At 45.0% G+C, this 17,817-nt stretch overlaps 1 protein-coding gene across 1 annotated transcript in view; it reads left to right on the top strand.

The window, feature by feature from the left end:
* Nucleotides 1–6: 6 nt before the first annotated feature.
* The window catches only part of KLF3 (Kruppel like factor 3), a 34,345-nt gene continuing 16,534 nt past the window's right edge, over nt 7–17,817 (top strand). The window contains exons 1-2 of the mRNA XM_029947419.1: nt 7–186; nt 14,483–14,579. Coding sequence (XP_029803279.1) covers nt 14,523–14,579 — 57 coding nt within the window. The 5' untranslated portion in view covers nt 7–186; nt 14,483–14,522. The remainder of the gene's footprint in view (nt 187–14,482; nt 14,580–17,817) is intronic.

Below are 17,817 nucleotides of genomic sequence, written 5' to 3'. Positions count from 1 at the left end.
CCGGAGCGCTGCGCGAGCGCCTGCCGCACGCGCGCCCGTCCCCGTCCCCGTCCCTGTGCCCTGCGGCCGCCACCGCCACCGCCGCCCGGGCTGGCGCGCTGACATTACTGCCTTCGCGGGGTTCTAGGCAGATCGGATCCGGGCCTTTATTTCTCGCCTGCAGCGCTCAGCACCGCGCCTCGAAAAGTAAGTCCCCTTTCCCTCACCTTTCCTCGCCCCGACTCCTGCTGTCGCCCGTTTTGGCTCGTCCGGTCTCATTTTTTCCTCTGGAGGGCCCGCAGTGAATGGGCTGGGGGGGCAGCGCGGGTCTGGGGGCGCCTGTGGGCTTGGGAAAGTGCAACAGCTCCTCGAAGCCGGGGGTGGAGGCGGAGGGAGAAGCGAGGGGGGAGGGGGGACCCCGGGTTCAGCGGTTTAAAGTGTGGGATTCGAGGGAGCCACTGTGCGGATCCGGCGGTGTGGGGGACCGAGACCGGCGGCGCCCGGCGCCCCCGCAAGGGCGCGGGCGGGGGCTCACCTGTGTGGTCCCCCGGCTGCCGCCCGCCCGCCCGCCCGTTCGTTAGCTCGCTCGCGATTCCCTCCAAAGCCCCACAAATCTCAGAGCTCTCCGCGTGTGGCAACGTTGTTTGGAGAAAGGTAGCACGGAGGCCGCGCACTCCTGCTCCTCCCCCTCCGGGTCCCCCCACCCCCCGCTCCCGTGCCCTCCCCTCCCCGCCCCCCGCCGCCCCCCTCTTCGGACGGGGCGCGCGACCGCTCCCCCGCCGGAGCAAAACTTGGAGCAGCCTCTCGGGCCTCTGGGAAGAAACTTGAGGCCATTGGGACTGAAGGCAGCATCCCATTCTCGGTCCTGGAGCCCGGGAGCTGCCAGGGCGTCTGGATCCTCGGGTGCAGGAGAAAAAGAGCTGGCGGGTTTCGAGAGTCCTCGGGGGCACGGAGAGAACCTGCCGCAGTGCCTGGAGCAAGGATTGCAGCGAGGCTGGAGGCGGAGAGCGCCTTAGGCAACTGCCTGCAGCGTTAGGGACTCGAGCCGTGTGGGGACCCGTGCGGGGACCGAGGCTGATCCCTGGACCTGGACCCTTGGGATTTGCTTAACATTTCAGAGTGGCTTTCTCGGAGATGGCAGATAATACTTGGAATTGTCATAGCCGCTTCTTTGGCAGATATCAGGGAGAACCTTCTGCTTTAAATTTTACAGCAATACACAGCAATAATAGATGGAGAACATGTAAACTGGACTCATTCTGAATAAGTTAGGTTAAGCGGAAATTGGAAATTGCACACCTTCTTGTATTTCACTAAAAATAAACATTTTACACTGGATTTTTTTTTTACTAGCTCAGAATGTATTTTTTCACTAGTATCACCTACGATACTTTAAATATATTGACTATACTCTCACTAGAATATCAGGTATTTGGGGAGAAGTATGTTAATGGTATTCTTACCTCATTTACATTTAGTATCTAATTATGAGGCAAAATCTAGTAGGCGAACAGGGCAGTTCATTATAGGTTTTTTTCACTGAGCACTTTTCTACCCTTTTTTTGTAGTGCTTTCTGTATGAATTTGAGCAGCATTTCTATAAGCAATCCTTCTGGATGATAATCTGCCTAACCGGAGGGAAGACTTGCTTTCAGAGAAAAAACAATCTGAGAATGTTAACATCTCCAAAATTTCAGGAATTGCTGTTTTTTAAAGAGAGTGGACAAATGAGTTGCTTCTGGCTTCAATCATGGAGTATGTTAGTTGACCTTAGCCTGTTAACAGAAACCTGAAATGAGATGTTTGATTAAACTCCCTAGAGAAACTGATATCTCAATTTCTTTAGTCCGTGGGGTCTGCAGCAGAAGTATTAGAAGAAAAAAGCCTAACATACTATTGTAAGTTCAGTAAAGATAGACTTTAAGGAACAGTTGGCGTCCATGAAGGAGAATGCAAGTATAAAAGTCTAAGTGTGAATAACAAAGAAAAGTAACTGGTAAGACCACAAAAATCTTGTCAGATATAAAACATGCTATTGTTTTTTCACTGCAAAGTTTCTAAATTAAAACCCAGTCTTCTGGTTGCTATGGGCACAGTGATGCCTTTTTTTTTTTTTTTTTTACCTGTAGTTTTGTCTACACACAGATCCTTCAATCTCTGATAATGGAAACCTGATTTGAACAGCCCTGGCTAACTAACAAAATAGACATAATAATGGGGGAAAGACTATGAATGGATTTTACTACCTTAAATATACCTAAAGAAAATAGACATTTTAGGACGTGTTATAAAAATCGATACTCTGTTGTACAGATGGTGTAACACTTTTGGGTTAAATGAAACACTTTTGGGGTGATTCTACATGTCCCACACCGTGTCTAGGAATTTAGTTCGGTTGCTAAGGGACACTTAGAACTGGTTCAGTTTTCAGTTATGTGGGGTAACCCAGTTGTCATGTAAATTCTTAACAGGGCTCTCTTCGTTTTCCTCGCGATGCTGAGGCTGAACGTAATCATTACCCCAACCCAGCACTTGGTGATGGCTAAGGACCAGTCATTGGGTTGGGGGAGAAAGAGACAAAAGAAATGGGAAGGGAGGCTGGTGTTAATTAGGAAGGTCTCTGCTGCCTGAATATGATAAAATCACATGTTCACTTATGATGTTTACAGTATGTGGAAGCTCCTATTTGTAAATAGGGCAGGTCCCCTGTATAAAGCTGGTGTTATTATTCACACCCATAGAACAAACACCTCCACCCGCCTGTTGTTGTCTTAAAAAACTCCAGCTGCTCATGAATATAGGGTCAGGGAGGGCCGGCTAAATGTTTCTCTGTGCTCGCTCTCCAGTACAGCCAGCAGAGCTGTTTCCTGTTCTTTGTTTCAAGGCTGGGGTTTGCGTCATACATTCCAAGTGGCATATGTGTGCTCTTTCCTGTTTCAGGCTGTTTTCTGGTAGATCAGTAGCCCAGACCAGGCCGTGGTCCCTGCCCCTAAACTCCCGATCCCCACCCAGCGAGCTATCATGTCTCTACACACTTAGGATTGCCTAAGATGCCTGCGTTATGTCATAATGAGGAGTCAGTTAACCTTTTTGCATATACCCTTTGCTCCAGTCTGTTTGTATGAGTGAATAGATACTTGTGCCTTTTTAAATTTTATCATGACCAGGCCGCGATCTTGAGACGTTTGTGTACAGATCGGCTGGCAGTCTGAAGGGGGTTGCATTTGTTATGTTTTTCATTTCTTCTTTTGAGGTGGGCAGGCTGTTTGTTTGGAGCCAGGCGTTTTGCCCTGAAGCTGTCAATTCTGGAGGGGGGATTACCACCTCAGAGTTTAGAAGACTTTGCTGTTCTCTGAAGGACGTGGCCCAGCCTGGAGCTCAAGGCAGAGGAGCCTTCACTGGATGGAGAGTGGAAGCAGGCTTGGCAGACTAGGCTCTTGGAAGAAGTATTGAAACATAAGATATATTGAGAAAATCCCAGGATCTTTTCTTTTAAAGACGAAGATGTAAGTGCTAGGATAATTTTCCTAAGGACAGAGATGTATTCTACATCTGACTTCCAGCCTGTTTTAAGAATAAAAAGCCCAGAGAAAGGGAGAACTGGGAATAAGAAATTCATTTTAATGACAGTTTGGAAATGTTTAATCTTATATTTTGAAAACAGAAGGAGAAGGCTCTTGTTTTCATCATTGTGCAACACCAACTTTCTCATAATCCCGCTTGTTTGGTTTTTTGTTTTTGGGGTTTTTGGGAGGTCTGTTCTGTCAGTTGTGGGAGAACATATTTCTGAGTTAACTCTTTAAAACCTGCTGAATTTTTCTGTTGGTTCTTCAGAAACTAAGTTTTAAAGAAATAGTTGGATAAGAAAACTAACCTGCAAGTTTCTTTTTAAACTTATTTTTGGGATTTCTTAGAAAATCTAGAGGAATTATCTGTAATGTTCCCTAATAGAATTAATTGAGAATTGCTAAGGCAGCAAAGCAAAATCCTCCCCAAAATTGATGTTAATAGCACTTTGGTTTTTACTTCACGTGCCACTACATTCTTCCTTTATGTATAAAGGGAAATTTTAATATGATATTAGGAAAGCTACCAGAATCAAATAGAAGGCTGCTAATGACTTTCCTTGAAAAAAGATGGGAGTTTGGAAGCTTGCAGTAGGATTTGTTCTTTCTCTTTTGGGAGAAGCAAACTTGAAATATTATGCTGACTTGTAGCATCAGAGGCCTTTAAGCCAAAATTTGTAAGTAACCCAAATTAAAACACCTTTTTCAATTTTAGTTCCAAAGCTATTAACAGCCCAACTAGATTTGGTAGACCGAATTTTTATTTGGCTTACACCAGCTCATTCTTTTCTTCCTATTTTGGGGAGAGGGAGGTGGTTGACTAATAGACATGATTAGGGTCTAATATATTTTATCAGAAAAAAAAAACTTTGCAAACTTTAGAGTGCTAAGCTGAACAATTTAGAAAAATTATACCAGTCTGATAGTTACTATAATTACAAAAGGAACAAATGGGAATGATCCTTTCATTTCTTGACCATGCAAATCATTATTCCTAATTTAATTCCATTTTCTTTCCATCTCCCCTTTAGATGTTTGCCTTCTTAATATTCCCAAATCAACATTTTTGCTATAAAGAACAGCTTTCCTAGGTGGTATTCCGTACTCTGTTTTCTTCACACCAGTTGTGTTTAAGAAAAAATAAATACACACCACCTTATCCTTAAAATACTAGGAATTAACATTATTCTGGAAATTGGGGTTTTTCCTGAAGTGCTTCATATTTAGTGGTTCTAGGTTCAAAACAATCCCTACAGGCACACAACCAGTGATCTCTGGTTTGCTAATGTGCAGTGTTCTGGTGGAAATGCATCTTGGAGTGAATTGCAGGAGGATTGTGGTGCTTTTTAAGCACGCTCATTTTCAAGCCTGATCTGTCCCTTTCTTAGACCCCACTTCTCATCTAAAGCAGTAATGCCAGAGCTCGAGACAGGAAGCCAGACAGCAGTCTGCCCTGATCAGGGAGAGCATTGTCTAAGGAGGTAGCGTTGCCCCCCCCCCCCCCCAACACTCCTTCCTTGAAATTTGGTAGTAATGAAAAAGAGACACAATGCTAGAGACACAGTTCTGCCCCAGAACCCGGACTGTTTTCTCCCAAAGCAAAAGTATCCTTTTAATTGGATCTATGCTTTTTCTGGAATGTTACCAGTTCCATGGAACATTTAAAAATACATATATATTAAAATCTGTATATTCTGTATCCCTTGGTCAGGGTGTTAAATCGTAAAGTTCATTTTCTAGCAAAACAGGTTCCTGGAGCTTTTTGAAACTCACTCTATTGTGTTGGCAGGCTGAATACATTATCCTTTCCTCCATCTAATTATTAAGGGGAGCTGGAGACCGACCAGGGCCAGTGAAGTGGCCCTTCCGCCCTTGCATTCTGAGCAAACCTGGGTTTAGCTCTTACCCTGATTTTTTGGAAGGGGGGGGTGCTTCCCAAGGCAGCCCCCTGACCAGAGGACCCTCAAGAGAGCCCAGCTTAGCCTAGGACATGTGTAAGGGGGTTACCCATCTCTGGAAGGCCTGGGGATCTCCAGGGATGGCCTGGGTTAGTCTCAATCCAGATCAGTGGAGTTTGGCCAAATCTAGACATGAGAGACCAAGTGGACATTGAGAGCGGTGCATTCTACCCTGGAGAGCGACCTGAGACTGAACTGTGGGGGTTTTTCTCCTTTGGCCTATACACCTTCTGTCTCGTAACTCCTGTGCTTCAGTCTAATCCCCGAAATCCACTCCTTCGGCTCTTCTTGCGCTTTACACTCTGCTACCTTCCAAAGCCCTGCACCCCAAAACTACTTTCTTAACCAAGTTCAAGTTCTCATTCTGCTCCTTCCTCCAAACAAGGGACTTTTTCCTCTCCCGAGCCCCCCAGACTTTTCACATCAACTGATGATCTTCAGGCTGCACCTGGTGTCGTCAGTGCGAGGCCCTTGCCCTTCTTTTTATCCTCACGTGTAAGAAGTGTAGTTTGACATCCATGCATTTATTCATCTCACAAGTATTTATTGAGCACCTACTCATTAGAGCTAATCTCAAATTATGTGCAGTCATTATTATTAGTTATGCCACAGGATGGAGTAGGTCCCGAGTGATCAAACCTGAAACGGCATTTTGAAATCTTAATTACCCTCTGGAACCTCCCCACGGCACTGCCTAACCTGGGCCGGCAGGCACTGCGCACATCCCGTACCCTCCGTACCTGGGGAGTGACCCCAGTTTGAGTTGACTTTGCTTAAAAGTCGGGCCCACGGCCGGGACTCTGAGGCAGAGCAGAAAGAGGCCTGGCTCTGCGGGCGGACGTGGTTCTGGTCTTGGCTGCAGCCCCAGCCAGCTCTGCGAATTTGGGCGAATCATTTCACCTCTGTTCCTCCATTTCCTCATTTCTAAAACGGGGATGAGGACCTGACCCCTCCACCTTTGTACAGTTATTATGAGGATTTCCGTATTTACTTGGGTAAAGCCGCCAGTTTTTTTCTGAGCAGTTTTATGGACCAATTGCAGGTGCACTGGCTAGGAAGAATAATAGCCTAATTTGGGGCCTTCAGAATGTGTCTTTTGATCTAGTGTCCAAGTGTGCACGCTAAGAGGCCGGGTAGGCAGCAGGGGCCTGTGGGGGGAGTCGAATCACCGCTACTGTAAATACTCTGTCCCTGCATTCCACATCCCCTATGGACAGGTGTATGTGTTCGCAGGAATTGCTGGCCCCTATTTGCTGTTCATGGTGTGATGTTGTCCTCTGCCTGGGGAGGGAGCAGAGCAGGGTGCCAAGTTCACCAGTTTTGAAGTCAGGCTATTTAGGGTTCAAATCTTGGCTGTACAACTTAGCAGCTGTGTGATCATGGCAGATTGCTCTACCTCTCTGTTCCATTGTTCTCATAAGTAATGGGAAAGTAGTACCCACCACCTGGTAGGCACTCAGTGACACGGTCCATGTAAAGAACAGCACCTGGAGATGGGCAGTCATGTCAGATCATCCTTGATCCAAGGAAATCTGTGACATCATCTAGCCCCTTGCTTTCCTTGCTGAATAGAAGTATCCTTAAAAAAAAAGAAACCTACAAACTCTCTTTGCTCGCCCTCTCTTTCTTCCTCCCTCGCCTCTCTCTCTCTCACACACACACTTACCTCTTCCCTTGCTCCTTTTTTTCCCTCTTTTTTCCCCCCTCTTCTATTCTAGGTTTTAAAACAGAGTGAGAAACCTTGACACTAGATTTGTTTAGAGGCTCTTTCTGGGCAGGGAATAAAAAATTCTTGGAGGATGATACTAATAAGGTCTCTGGAGGACCCCTAACAGGCAAGTCAAGGTTAGGAGCAGTAACATTTTTTAAGGAAGTCTGATTTAACAAGTTTCCTTTTAGATTAGGCCCTCTCACCCCTGTTACTTATTTAGGGGAAATTACAAGTGTCCTCCGAGGCAAAAGGAAAAGCAAAGCCGCAGAGGTCCTACTATGGGCTGAGTGCTCGGGACAGCCATTCCGCAGGCCTGCCAGAACGCTTCATCTGGTGAGCAAGCCACACCTCCTGGGGACTTGGTGGGGGGGCCGTTTGCCCCCCTAAGGAGGTGTAAGGCCCTCCTGTCCTTCAGGTGCTCCCAATCCGGGTGGTGGTCCGAGACAAACCATTTAAAAGACCCGCCCATCCAGGTAAGAAGGGGTGGCCTCAGATCAACTGGGGTGCAGTCAGCCCGCTGCACAGCGCAGGGAGGGCCTTGAGCTGGTCTTTGAAGAATTAGGAGGATTTAGATAAGCCGGAAGGGGATGGGGCATTCCACACTGGTTGCCCAGCATCAGGGCCAAAAATGAACAAAGGCATGGGGGTGGGGGGCCCTTTGAGCCTGGGGCAGCCGGTCAGAAAGAGGGGTGCCGGAGCGTGGGCGCTTGGACCCACTCTGTAATGCCCTGGGGGTCCCTTTGGAGGAAGGTTTGTGAGCTTGGGCAAGACGGGAGGGAAGAGGGCTTTGAGAAGGGTCATGGCAAGGATGAATTGGAGGGGCCCAGGGACATGGTGGGGACACCAGTGGAGGGAAGGCCCAGTAACCCAGTCTTGAGGAGGTGAGGGCCTGGCTCCCAGTGGCAGTAGTGGGAAATGGAAAGAAGTTGGTGAAGAGGAAGACTTGAAAGATGACCTCTATGTTTCCATGGTGAATGACCGGAAAATAAGGCAAATGGGCTTGGGGGGGAGTGGGGGCTGGGGGCTGGGGGCGCAAGCAGTCTTTCTGAGGCAGGAGCAAGGAGGAGGCAGATTTGGGTTTGGGACATGTTGAATTAATTCTCTCACATAGCAGTGGTTCAAAGTACTTTCCTCTTTTTTGTTTACTTTCGAAGGGAGACGGCAGTAGTAGCTCACAGTTTCATATCCAAAGGTTTGGTGGCTGTGAGCAGTAATTTTTTAATGGAGAATCCTCCAGAGCTGAGGGAATTGACCTCCACCCAGACGATTCTTTCTGGTTATTTTTAAGGTTCCAGCCATCCCTGCTCAGGCCGGAATTTCCAGGAACTGGCTGCTGACCGGAGCCAGTTGGCCCCTCCCAGCCTCCCACTGCCTCCAGGGTGGGGCTCCATGGGTGGAGGCCCCTTGGGGTAGAGTGGGGTGGGTCTCCGGCGATAGGGCCCCAGCGAAGAGGCCGAGGAGAGGTGGCGTGGCCTCCCGCAGCCCGTCTGGATGTGATTATATAACGCTTCACAGAGGAGAATTGTGAGGGCTGAGGCCAGCTTGTAAGGTACGCACACTGAAGGATTATTACACATTGTGGGCACTTTTCGTTGATCTTGGGTTGCCTGCCCTTACCACTGAAACACGGAATTGTCCCAGAGCATAAAGAAGAAAAACGACTGTGGTGACCCTAGCAGGCAGAACGATGTGCATTTGCAAAAATGTCTTTAGGAAAGGTATGGAGTGCTGCCAACCAGGTAGCATTGAACTTGAGAGTTAACCTGAGGGGTATGGGTTTGGGTTTCATCAGCTCCCACCCCTGCTTCATTGGACCTCCTCGGTCTGGAACTGTGTAGGGATTTTGCTGGGTTGTTACCTTTGCACCTGTCCTTATTTACATGCAAAATCAATTGCTTCACTCGGTCTTTCCGAAGTACAGGGTGTGGACAGAATCTTATCTGCAGCCATGTCCTGTTTGGACAAGTCGGACTCGCCTTGGCAACGCTCCACAGGGTGGAGCAAAATGGGTGGAGGCAGGAAAGTAAAATTGGGTGGCTTGTTAGCAGAGAGAGGAGAGAGGGCGGATTGTTTGCTCTCTGGATCATTATATTTAATCTAAAACTAAATAATTAACTTCTTTCCCATTTACAAAACATTTTAAGGCAGAATAGCTAAATCTTATTTGTGAGGGGCAAAGATTTAGAAACACTCCCTGGAATTTTTCCCTTTCAAACCAACAATAGAGTAAGGTGGGTGAAAATCAACCGGGGACCTGAAAACAGGGGGCACGTTTCCAGGAAGGTGCCAGCATCTGGCTGTTCTGGAAGGAGCCTCCCTTCTCCCATCTGTCCCTGTACTCCTGGCCAGGGCAACTGCCATTGAATATTTGACTCCTCCGGAGCTATGGAGGAGTTTGGACACAGAAGTGAAGAAGTGTTTCTTCTGAAAGGAACTTTAGCTCTAAGGGGGCCTGCCTGCCTTTTTCTTCTCCTGACCAAGAATTACACACACACACTCTCACATCAGACATGCACAGTTTTTTGTATTTTTTTTTCTTTTATCCCCTGCAGCTCCTTTGGGGAGTAAAGGGTGGGGGAAGGCAGTGCACTTCCTCTTTTAACATCCAAACCCTTGGGAGAGTTAAGGGCTTGCAGATGGAGCCTCGCTTTGCTCTCCGTACACCTTGCTGAGGTCAGCTGGGAAACGAAGATCACTCCAGGCAGGAAGGACAATGCGGGGACCCTGGGAGGACCCAAGGAAGGAGATAGGAGAGTGCCCAAGGAGGGACCATGCCAGCTGCGAATTTTGCTGCAGGAAACTTTGCTTCAGGCACTCACACAGTCTCTCTCTCTCTCTCTCTCTCTTTCCTCTCTCTTTTTCTCTGTCATGCTTCTAAGGAAGGTGAAATCATTTATAAGATTGTTTTTGTAATAAAACTTGCTGTAGCTTCATGATAAGCTACTTTCAAAGGAAGTTCGGTGACACCAAAACTGCCTCTGACATTAAGGGCTGTATCTGTTTCTAACCTCTGCACCCCATTTGTGCCCGCAGAGCCACGCTGGGTAGGAGGGTGGTGGTGGACAGGGCAGGACTGTGAGAAGGGACTGTGTTGCCTCTGACACTCCGTAAATGATTCACCAAAGCTCTTAAATACATAAATCAAGCATTCTTGCATTTTGGCAAAAATCTGGCCCTTATTTTCACTTCTGAAAAGTCCGAAGTGTAAGTAGAGAGAGTGAAGGGAAATCTTTTTCTTTCTTTTGGGGGAAAATTCAGTGGTATCAGCCCTTCCTCGCAAAGTAAAACCGGGAAGATGACATTATTTCCAGTTATGGAAAATGATTTTGGCAAGTTAACTACAACTAAGATGGAAATGGATTCATGATTGGAAAATAGTTGTTAGAAAAAACCCGAACCACATTTGGGGCCGCCTCATCTCTGGGATACCCACGTAAAATGCTTAACAATTCCTGGGCCTGCTTAAAACCCACTAGGTTTAAAGAGCCCGAGATTTGGCAAGCTCGGTTTACTGCCTTCTTCCTTGAGCTCTAATACCTGTTGTAGTGCGCCACCTACTGGTTCTACTTAAGACTGCGGTCAGTGTTGTGAACTAGATTTCCTACCTCGTTTGCGTTTTATTTAGCCGCCTTCTCAAAGGCGGGCTGTATCCCCGGTGCATGAGTTGTCCACGTGTAACAAAAAGCCAGTAAGTTCTAATTCTTTCAGTGCATAAATGACTTCTCACTTATATGGAAGTCACCTTGGAGACATTGCCATCACTCTTCCGATTTTGGACCAGAACCCAAAGACAAGGTCAATGCCAGTAGCGAAAGTGGTCTCTTCAGAGATAGGACAGTAGTTAGAGTGTAAGTTTTCCTGCAAATCAATAAACAGAAGCCTGATTTGTGTTAATGTGTTTGAGTCTCTTCCTAAATTTGGTTTCTCTCTAGCTTAGCTTCCCTCACTTGTTTTTATTAAAAGTTTTAAGTGTGGAAGTAATACGTTTAAAAATTGGCACAGAGACGTGTGTGAAGTTGTCCCATCCCACTGCCCCTCCCAGGAAGGGCTGTCTTGTTAACAGTTCAGAGTGTACTGTTTTCTCTGTATGTCCCTCACCTTCTCTTGTTCCATATCCTGTGGCTACCACTGAAAGTATAGTCAGTCATTTTAGAAACAACCAGATCGGGAGCAGAGTGCTAGTTAGCTGTGTAGATGGAACAGCGAGTGAGTTTGCTTCTGTGCGCAGTGATATTGGAATTCTGCACCGTCTTTGTCCAGCGATGCCTTGGTCAGCTAGGAGTTTCCAAAGGGGATACACTAATTCTACCACTCATTTTTCTTTTACTAGCTGAAATGCTTCTATAATGAGAAATATCCCTTTGCCAGCAATTGAGCTTCTCATGAGGTACAGTTCTGAACAAATAGGCATACCTTTTACAATTATTTTTTAATAAAATAAATCAGTTTCATTAGGGCAATGCTTTCTGTGGGACTTTACTTTTTTCTCTTAGGATTACAAGTTTCGTGACACATTAATTTCCTTATATTTAGATAAAACTTTAAATCACTTGCATTTTTATATTTTTAATAATGTCTTTAAGTGATAAGAGATGTGGTAAGTTAATGTGTCATTCATTTCTAAATGGATTTAGTTGTCACTGCAGTGGGCTTTAGGAAATGTCATTAAAGGCTTTATGAGTGAAATGGTGGGGTTAGAATTTGACCCAGAGCCCACGGTCCTGATTCTGCTGTGCCCTCTTACTGGTAGTCCAGGGGGTGAGGCACATGCTGGGAAGCTACTGCGGAGTGCAGTTGGGAAGTGACACGGCCACCATGTGACCTCAGGCAGGATGTAGGCAGCTAGTCACTTTTGAACTGAATTCACTGTGAGGTTTTTCTTTTTAGGGTGGAAGGGACGGATCTCTAAGGTCTGTTAGCAAAGAGGCAGATAACTTGACGTCGCTTCAGAAGCTGGAACCAACAGATTCAGCACCACCTACAGCATGTGTATCCCATACTTGTTGGTACCAACTATCTACAGTGCAAAGAGTTTTGTTTTGCTTTAAATTTCATTCGATCTTCCTGAAACAATATAGACAAAGGAGGGGTCGTCTGTGTTTCACATGTGAGAAGGGCTGTCCCGTGGCGGGTTTGAGATGCACGTCTCCTGCGTGAGTCTGGAGAACAGGGCTCCTTCACTCTGCACCTGAGAATAGGACTGCTTTTATTTAGAAGGATTTGCATCGAGATACCTTCTAGTAGAGTGGATGAGTCCCTAAGAGTAAATTAAATTGAAAAGGCTTGGGGGAGGGGTGGCCAGCCAAGGGTCAGGGCTGCTGAATTACCTGACCTCATTCATGTAAGCAGGAGACCTCACGTCTTTTGTTTTCGGTCTGCTGTGAGGCACTGGACAGCAGTGCTCAGAACCATGTCCATGTCTGCAGCTGCGAGGCTGGGAACTGGTTAATAATAGATCCCAAGGCACAAAAGGGGTTTTCATCCTTCATTATGAAATCATCCATTTTTCACTGGCTGTTGGGGTTTGTTTTTGCTGGCATACATAAGAGGGTATTAGCACCATTGATTTGAGCAGCCTGGTATCAAATTGTGTTCACAGATTATAATACATAACTGTGATGCAGGAAAATAAAATTCGAAGTCAGAGCCTTATGTTGAGTTAATGACGATACTCACGTGTTGTCATGAGACCCAGAGCAGTGTTTCTTCAACAGAGCGAGGGAGCACGAGAATACACAGGATTACTTTCATAATTGCACGTGAAGGTTTCCTCCTATAACGCATAGCACACGGATGCAGCCCACCACAGGATTGCTGTCCCGGAGGTAGGGGTGGAGATGGGGAGTTTTAACCCAGGAATGCAGGAGGTAACCTAGAACTAGAGACTTCTGCAGCTTTTCCAGGCAGAATACAGTCTGGAACTTAATTAATTCACTTTCCGACCGAAACCAAAGTGGTCCAATAAAGACCTCGCCTTTAACCGAAGCTCTGAACCCTAAAACCAAATTTGAATAAAGGGTGCCCGAGGCAGGTGGTTGAAGATCTGGGTAGTAGCTGGGCAGTGATTCCAAAAGCCATGAAATGCAGTTGTATGTTGAACAGACTGAATATCTTGTCTTGTGGGGAAGGGGTTGGCTTGATGTAGATTAGGTGCTGGAAGTGAACTAGTACAGAACAGAAGGGAAGGATAACAGAGCATAACATAGCAATAGAAGAAAAGCATAAGGCCAGACAGGATTAAGGTCAACATTTTCTTTACATCAGGCTATAGATTGGCTTATTTCCTAATGAGGAATTGGAGTGAATACAGACTAACAGTCTTCATATATAAAGAGTGCTTAGAAAACAATGGGCAGGAGGGGTGGTGGGTGACTCAAGACCTGAATATAGGCATTTCTCTAGAGAAGACATGCAAATGCCAAATAAAGATGGAGAAGATTCACTGCTAATAATTACATCAATTTAGAATAAAAATAGTTTGCCATTTTGAAACAGACTAACAAAGTTTTTTTAACTTTTTTAAGTGATAATACTCCTTGCAGGTGGGCATGTTGGGAAATGGGTTCTATTTTATCCATGGAAATAGTAGAGCAGTTTTGCTGGACGATCCGTCAAATGGTTTGGATAATATACGTGCTTCTCATGCAAGAATTCCCCTACATAAAATTTGCCGTATTTAAGACTGTTAGGAGGACATGAGTATAATGATACTCCCTGTCATCCAGAATGGTGAAAATTTAGAAGCAACCTAAGTACCCAATAAAAAGGGATAATATAAATGAACTGATCTGTTCACTCAGTGGCACACTGAATTTGATGGTAAAAGAGAGTTTGGAAGGGTAAAAACAAAGATATTAATGATGGTTCTAGGTTTTCTTTTTGCTTGTCTTGTTCTTGATTTTTCTGTAATGAACGTAAGGAAATACGTTTCACATTCATGTATCATGTGAACTGCTCCTGAGTTGTGCAGCAATCTTAAGCAAGCTTGGCTGCTCAGAAGGGGCCGTGCGTATTGTTCCAGAAATGTCAGGGTTTATGTATTTGAGGTAGAAATGCCAGTTGGCTCTCATCTACTTTTGACCATGGAATCTGGTTTTAATTATAGAAAATGGCATCTTTCATAGGTAAGGAAAATAAATTCCAGCCATTCTGGGGCTGGGGAGAGGAAAGAGCAGAGAAGGGGCTTGAGGAATATTATGTTATATTTTTACTGGTTTCTATTTAAGGTGACCATGGCATTTATGTGGACACCTTGTTTTGTCTTGTAGGCCCGAACACCAGAGCACCCTAGAAAGCTGAACTAAAAGAATGCTCATGTTTGACCCAGTCCCTGTCAAGCAAGAGGCCATGGACCCTGTCTCCGTGGTAAGTTTTCCAAAATCGAGCATCTCTTCTTCTTATCCAAGTGGCAGGAACATTATTGTGTGTTGTGTTATTCCGGAAAGTTACTTATCCCCTGACAGGCATTTGGTAAACAAACTTTCCTCAAAGCCTCAGGGAGTAAGTGGAGCAAATTACCCCCCAGCACTGTGCCTCCTTGAATAAATGAGGTTCATTTCTCCGTAAGGCCTGTGCCCGGTGCTTCTCATGGTGTGATCAACACCGAACTTGGGTCACCGGCGAATCTGGTCACGACAGAAGAAGATTTACAAAACGTCCTCAGTTAACAGCTTTTTTAGCTTGGGCTCTCGGGATTGTTGGTTTTGGGCAAAAAAAGTCCAGCCAGACTGATTTGTAAAAATTAATGTGGATCTGGGGACATTAAAAAAAAAATCCTGTACTCAGTGTTTATCATGGTTAGGAAGCAATTTTCAAATGTACTTTTATAAGAAATCTGCATCAGGAACATGATTATTTTGAGGTGTTTTTTACTCAAGATCACCCACCAATTATATAGGAAGAAGAGTTTCTTAAGAATGTTTGTGAATGTCCCTTTTTTTTTTTTAAAGAAAAAAAATATTCCAGTTTGTCTCATGTGGTGTTCAGCATGTCCTTCACAGAGCTGATTTAAAAAGATGAAACCTAAAAAAAAAAAATCCTCATTCCTACATGTAAATGTATTCAGAATAAAAAGCTTTGCTTAAAAACCGTTGACAGCAGCTAGGCTGAGCGGTGACTGAGGAGAAGCAAGCGAAGGAGAGAACTTGGCGGTGAGGATGGGATTCCTTTCCACTTGGGAGAGTCTGGGGCCGGCAAGGAATCTTGTTCGCTGTCTCTTTCAACACCTTTGTGCAAAGGCAGCCCCTTGGTGGGCCCAACCCTTCTAGATGCTTCTCCCCGCAGGTGGCTAGGAGCCCGGCCAGGTGTTTCCGTAGGTACAGCACTGGTGGAGACAGGGCGCCGGTGAGAACAGAAAGGGGTCCCGGGACTTCCGGTCCGGGGGTGGTTTCGACTCAGGGAGGTCTGGTTGAGGGAATATGAACTAACAGGCCTGCGCTCCCCCTCTGCCTTGCTCTTTTCTTCCACGGGCCTGGAAAACAGTCACAAGGGGGAAAACTTGGCCTGTGTCGTGTATCTGAAGGTTGGTAATGACACGCTTGCAAAATTAGATCATCCTTATGCATCGGCTGCCGAGGCTTCTGCCAAAAATGTTTATACAAGACACAGGGGTCACTCGGAGGCCCTTGGAACTGAGTTTCCATGGATATTCCGAAGCCAGTGAAGTGTTTACTGCTGCGTACAATGAAAAGTTCGGTCCAAGTGGCTTTAAGGAAATAACATTTACATTCCAGCATGATCACTGGATAACCAAGTGTCTGAGTGTGATAATAACCAAGCAATGAGAACTTCATTAATCAAAAAAGTAAATTGACTTCTGATGCTGTTTGGTGCCGTCACCGTATTCATCAACCCCTCACACCAGACGATTGCATGATCACGTTGGAGGAAAATTGAGGTGTAAAATTTCCCTATTAATTATATCCTTGAAATATGAATAGGTTTTTAGTATTGGAGAATATGATTAATTTTATTATAAATGATGCAGAACCATCTCTGATGCATTTAATATTCAGTATACTACCCATGCTTTTAATCAAGCATGAAAATATGGTCCAAGAGCCAATTTAAAGCTCAAATGAAGATCCACATTGCTAAGTTGGTGTGATATAATTAAGTGCAAGGAAATGCACTTGACTGAAAGAAAAATGGAAAAAAAAATGAATTTGAAGTAACAGTTATACTTACAATCCTGTAACTTGTATAAATACATGAAATTAAAATATGTAGAAGTATCTTTGCAATTAAATGGTCTCTAGGTTTCAACTTTTAGTTAGCAGGCAGGTAGAGAATTTAATTAGATCATTTCACCAAAAGTTAGTGTCAGTCCTTACAATGAAATTTCTTTTCCCTGCTTCAGCAAAACCTCAGTTAAGGGAAACATTTGGGGAGTGGGATGTGATTCTCTTAGTTCACAAAATTAAATAAAGAGCTTTTGTTTCCATGCTAGAATCTTCAAATTTTATCTTTCCTGCCTCTGTAGGTGGAGTGTGCTAAACCTAATTTGTTATTCCTTTCTTTCTTTTTTTTTTTTTTTTTTTTTCCTAATTCGACTTTTGACCTGAAGGCTGATCACCTGTTTGGGATTTTGCTACAGTTTAGAGGAAGTAAGGAAGTGTCATTTCTTTCTTACTGAAATATACACCTTCACTACCGGCCTCTGCTAAGCCTTGTGCTCCAGGGCAAACTGTAAATTTGCAAGAACTGGGAGCGGAGTAGAGACCCACCCCGTGCTCTCCTCTCTGCTCCTTACTGTCAATGCAGTGTTGGCGAACCACCAGCAAGCTCTCACCCTCTTTTCTTTTTAATTTGTAAAACTGGAGAAGATACGATACAGAATACAAGATAGCAGTGACTGTAGAATGCACATGTAAAAGAATTATATTCTTGAAAGCATTTGAATACATTTTCAAAGAAGGTTGAAAATTCATTTCATTCAGGAAGTGAGAAAGAAAACAAAGTATTAAGTAATTTTCTGGGGTGCCTGGGTGGCTCAGTCCATTAAGCCTCCGGCTTCGGCTCAGGTCAGATCTCATGTTTGTGGGTTCAAGCCCCACGTCAGGCTCTGTGCTGACAGCTAGCTCAGAGCCTGGAACCTGCTTCCGGTTCTGTCTCCTCTCTCTGCTCCTCCCCCTCTCATGCTCTGTCTCTCTTTGTATCAAAAATAAATAAAAACATTAAAAAATCTATATATCTAAAAAGTAATTTTCTTATTTTATTCCTATAGGAAGATTACTTTTGAAGAAAGTTTTTTTTTTTTCCTTGTAATGAAAATTGTCCCTCTAATAGACTCCTTCCAGGTTGAGAAGTTCTTAAAATCAGTAGTGCCTGTGTTCTGACAGAAACACATGACTTTTCTGAGCCTGGTAGAAAGAGAGCTTTCTACTCTTGTTTGCATAGAAGGGCATGACATTTGCTGTTTCCAGAGTGTTTGTTTATGAACGCGCCACGCCTTCCTGCACTGGGAACCCCACCCTTGGTATGAAGATTCCTTTGACTTGCCATTGCCCTGTCATGGATGTCCACTTTTTTTTCATATTAATGAGCAGTGAAACAGAGACTCCATCCATGTTCCGTGCAGTCACTGCATCCACTTAAACTGTTT

The sequence above is a fragment of the Suricata suricatta genome, chromosome 1, assembly GCF_006229205.1.
Source record: "Suricata suricatta isolate VVHF042 chromosome 1, meerkat_22Aug2017_6uvM2_HiC, whole genome shotgun sequence".
Lineage (NCBI taxonomy): Eukaryota > Metazoa > Chordata > Mammalia > Carnivora > Herpestidae > Suricata > Suricata suricatta.
The sequence above is the reverse complement of the archived record's forward strand: the minus strand, read 5'-3'. Positions and strand labels throughout refer to the sequence as shown.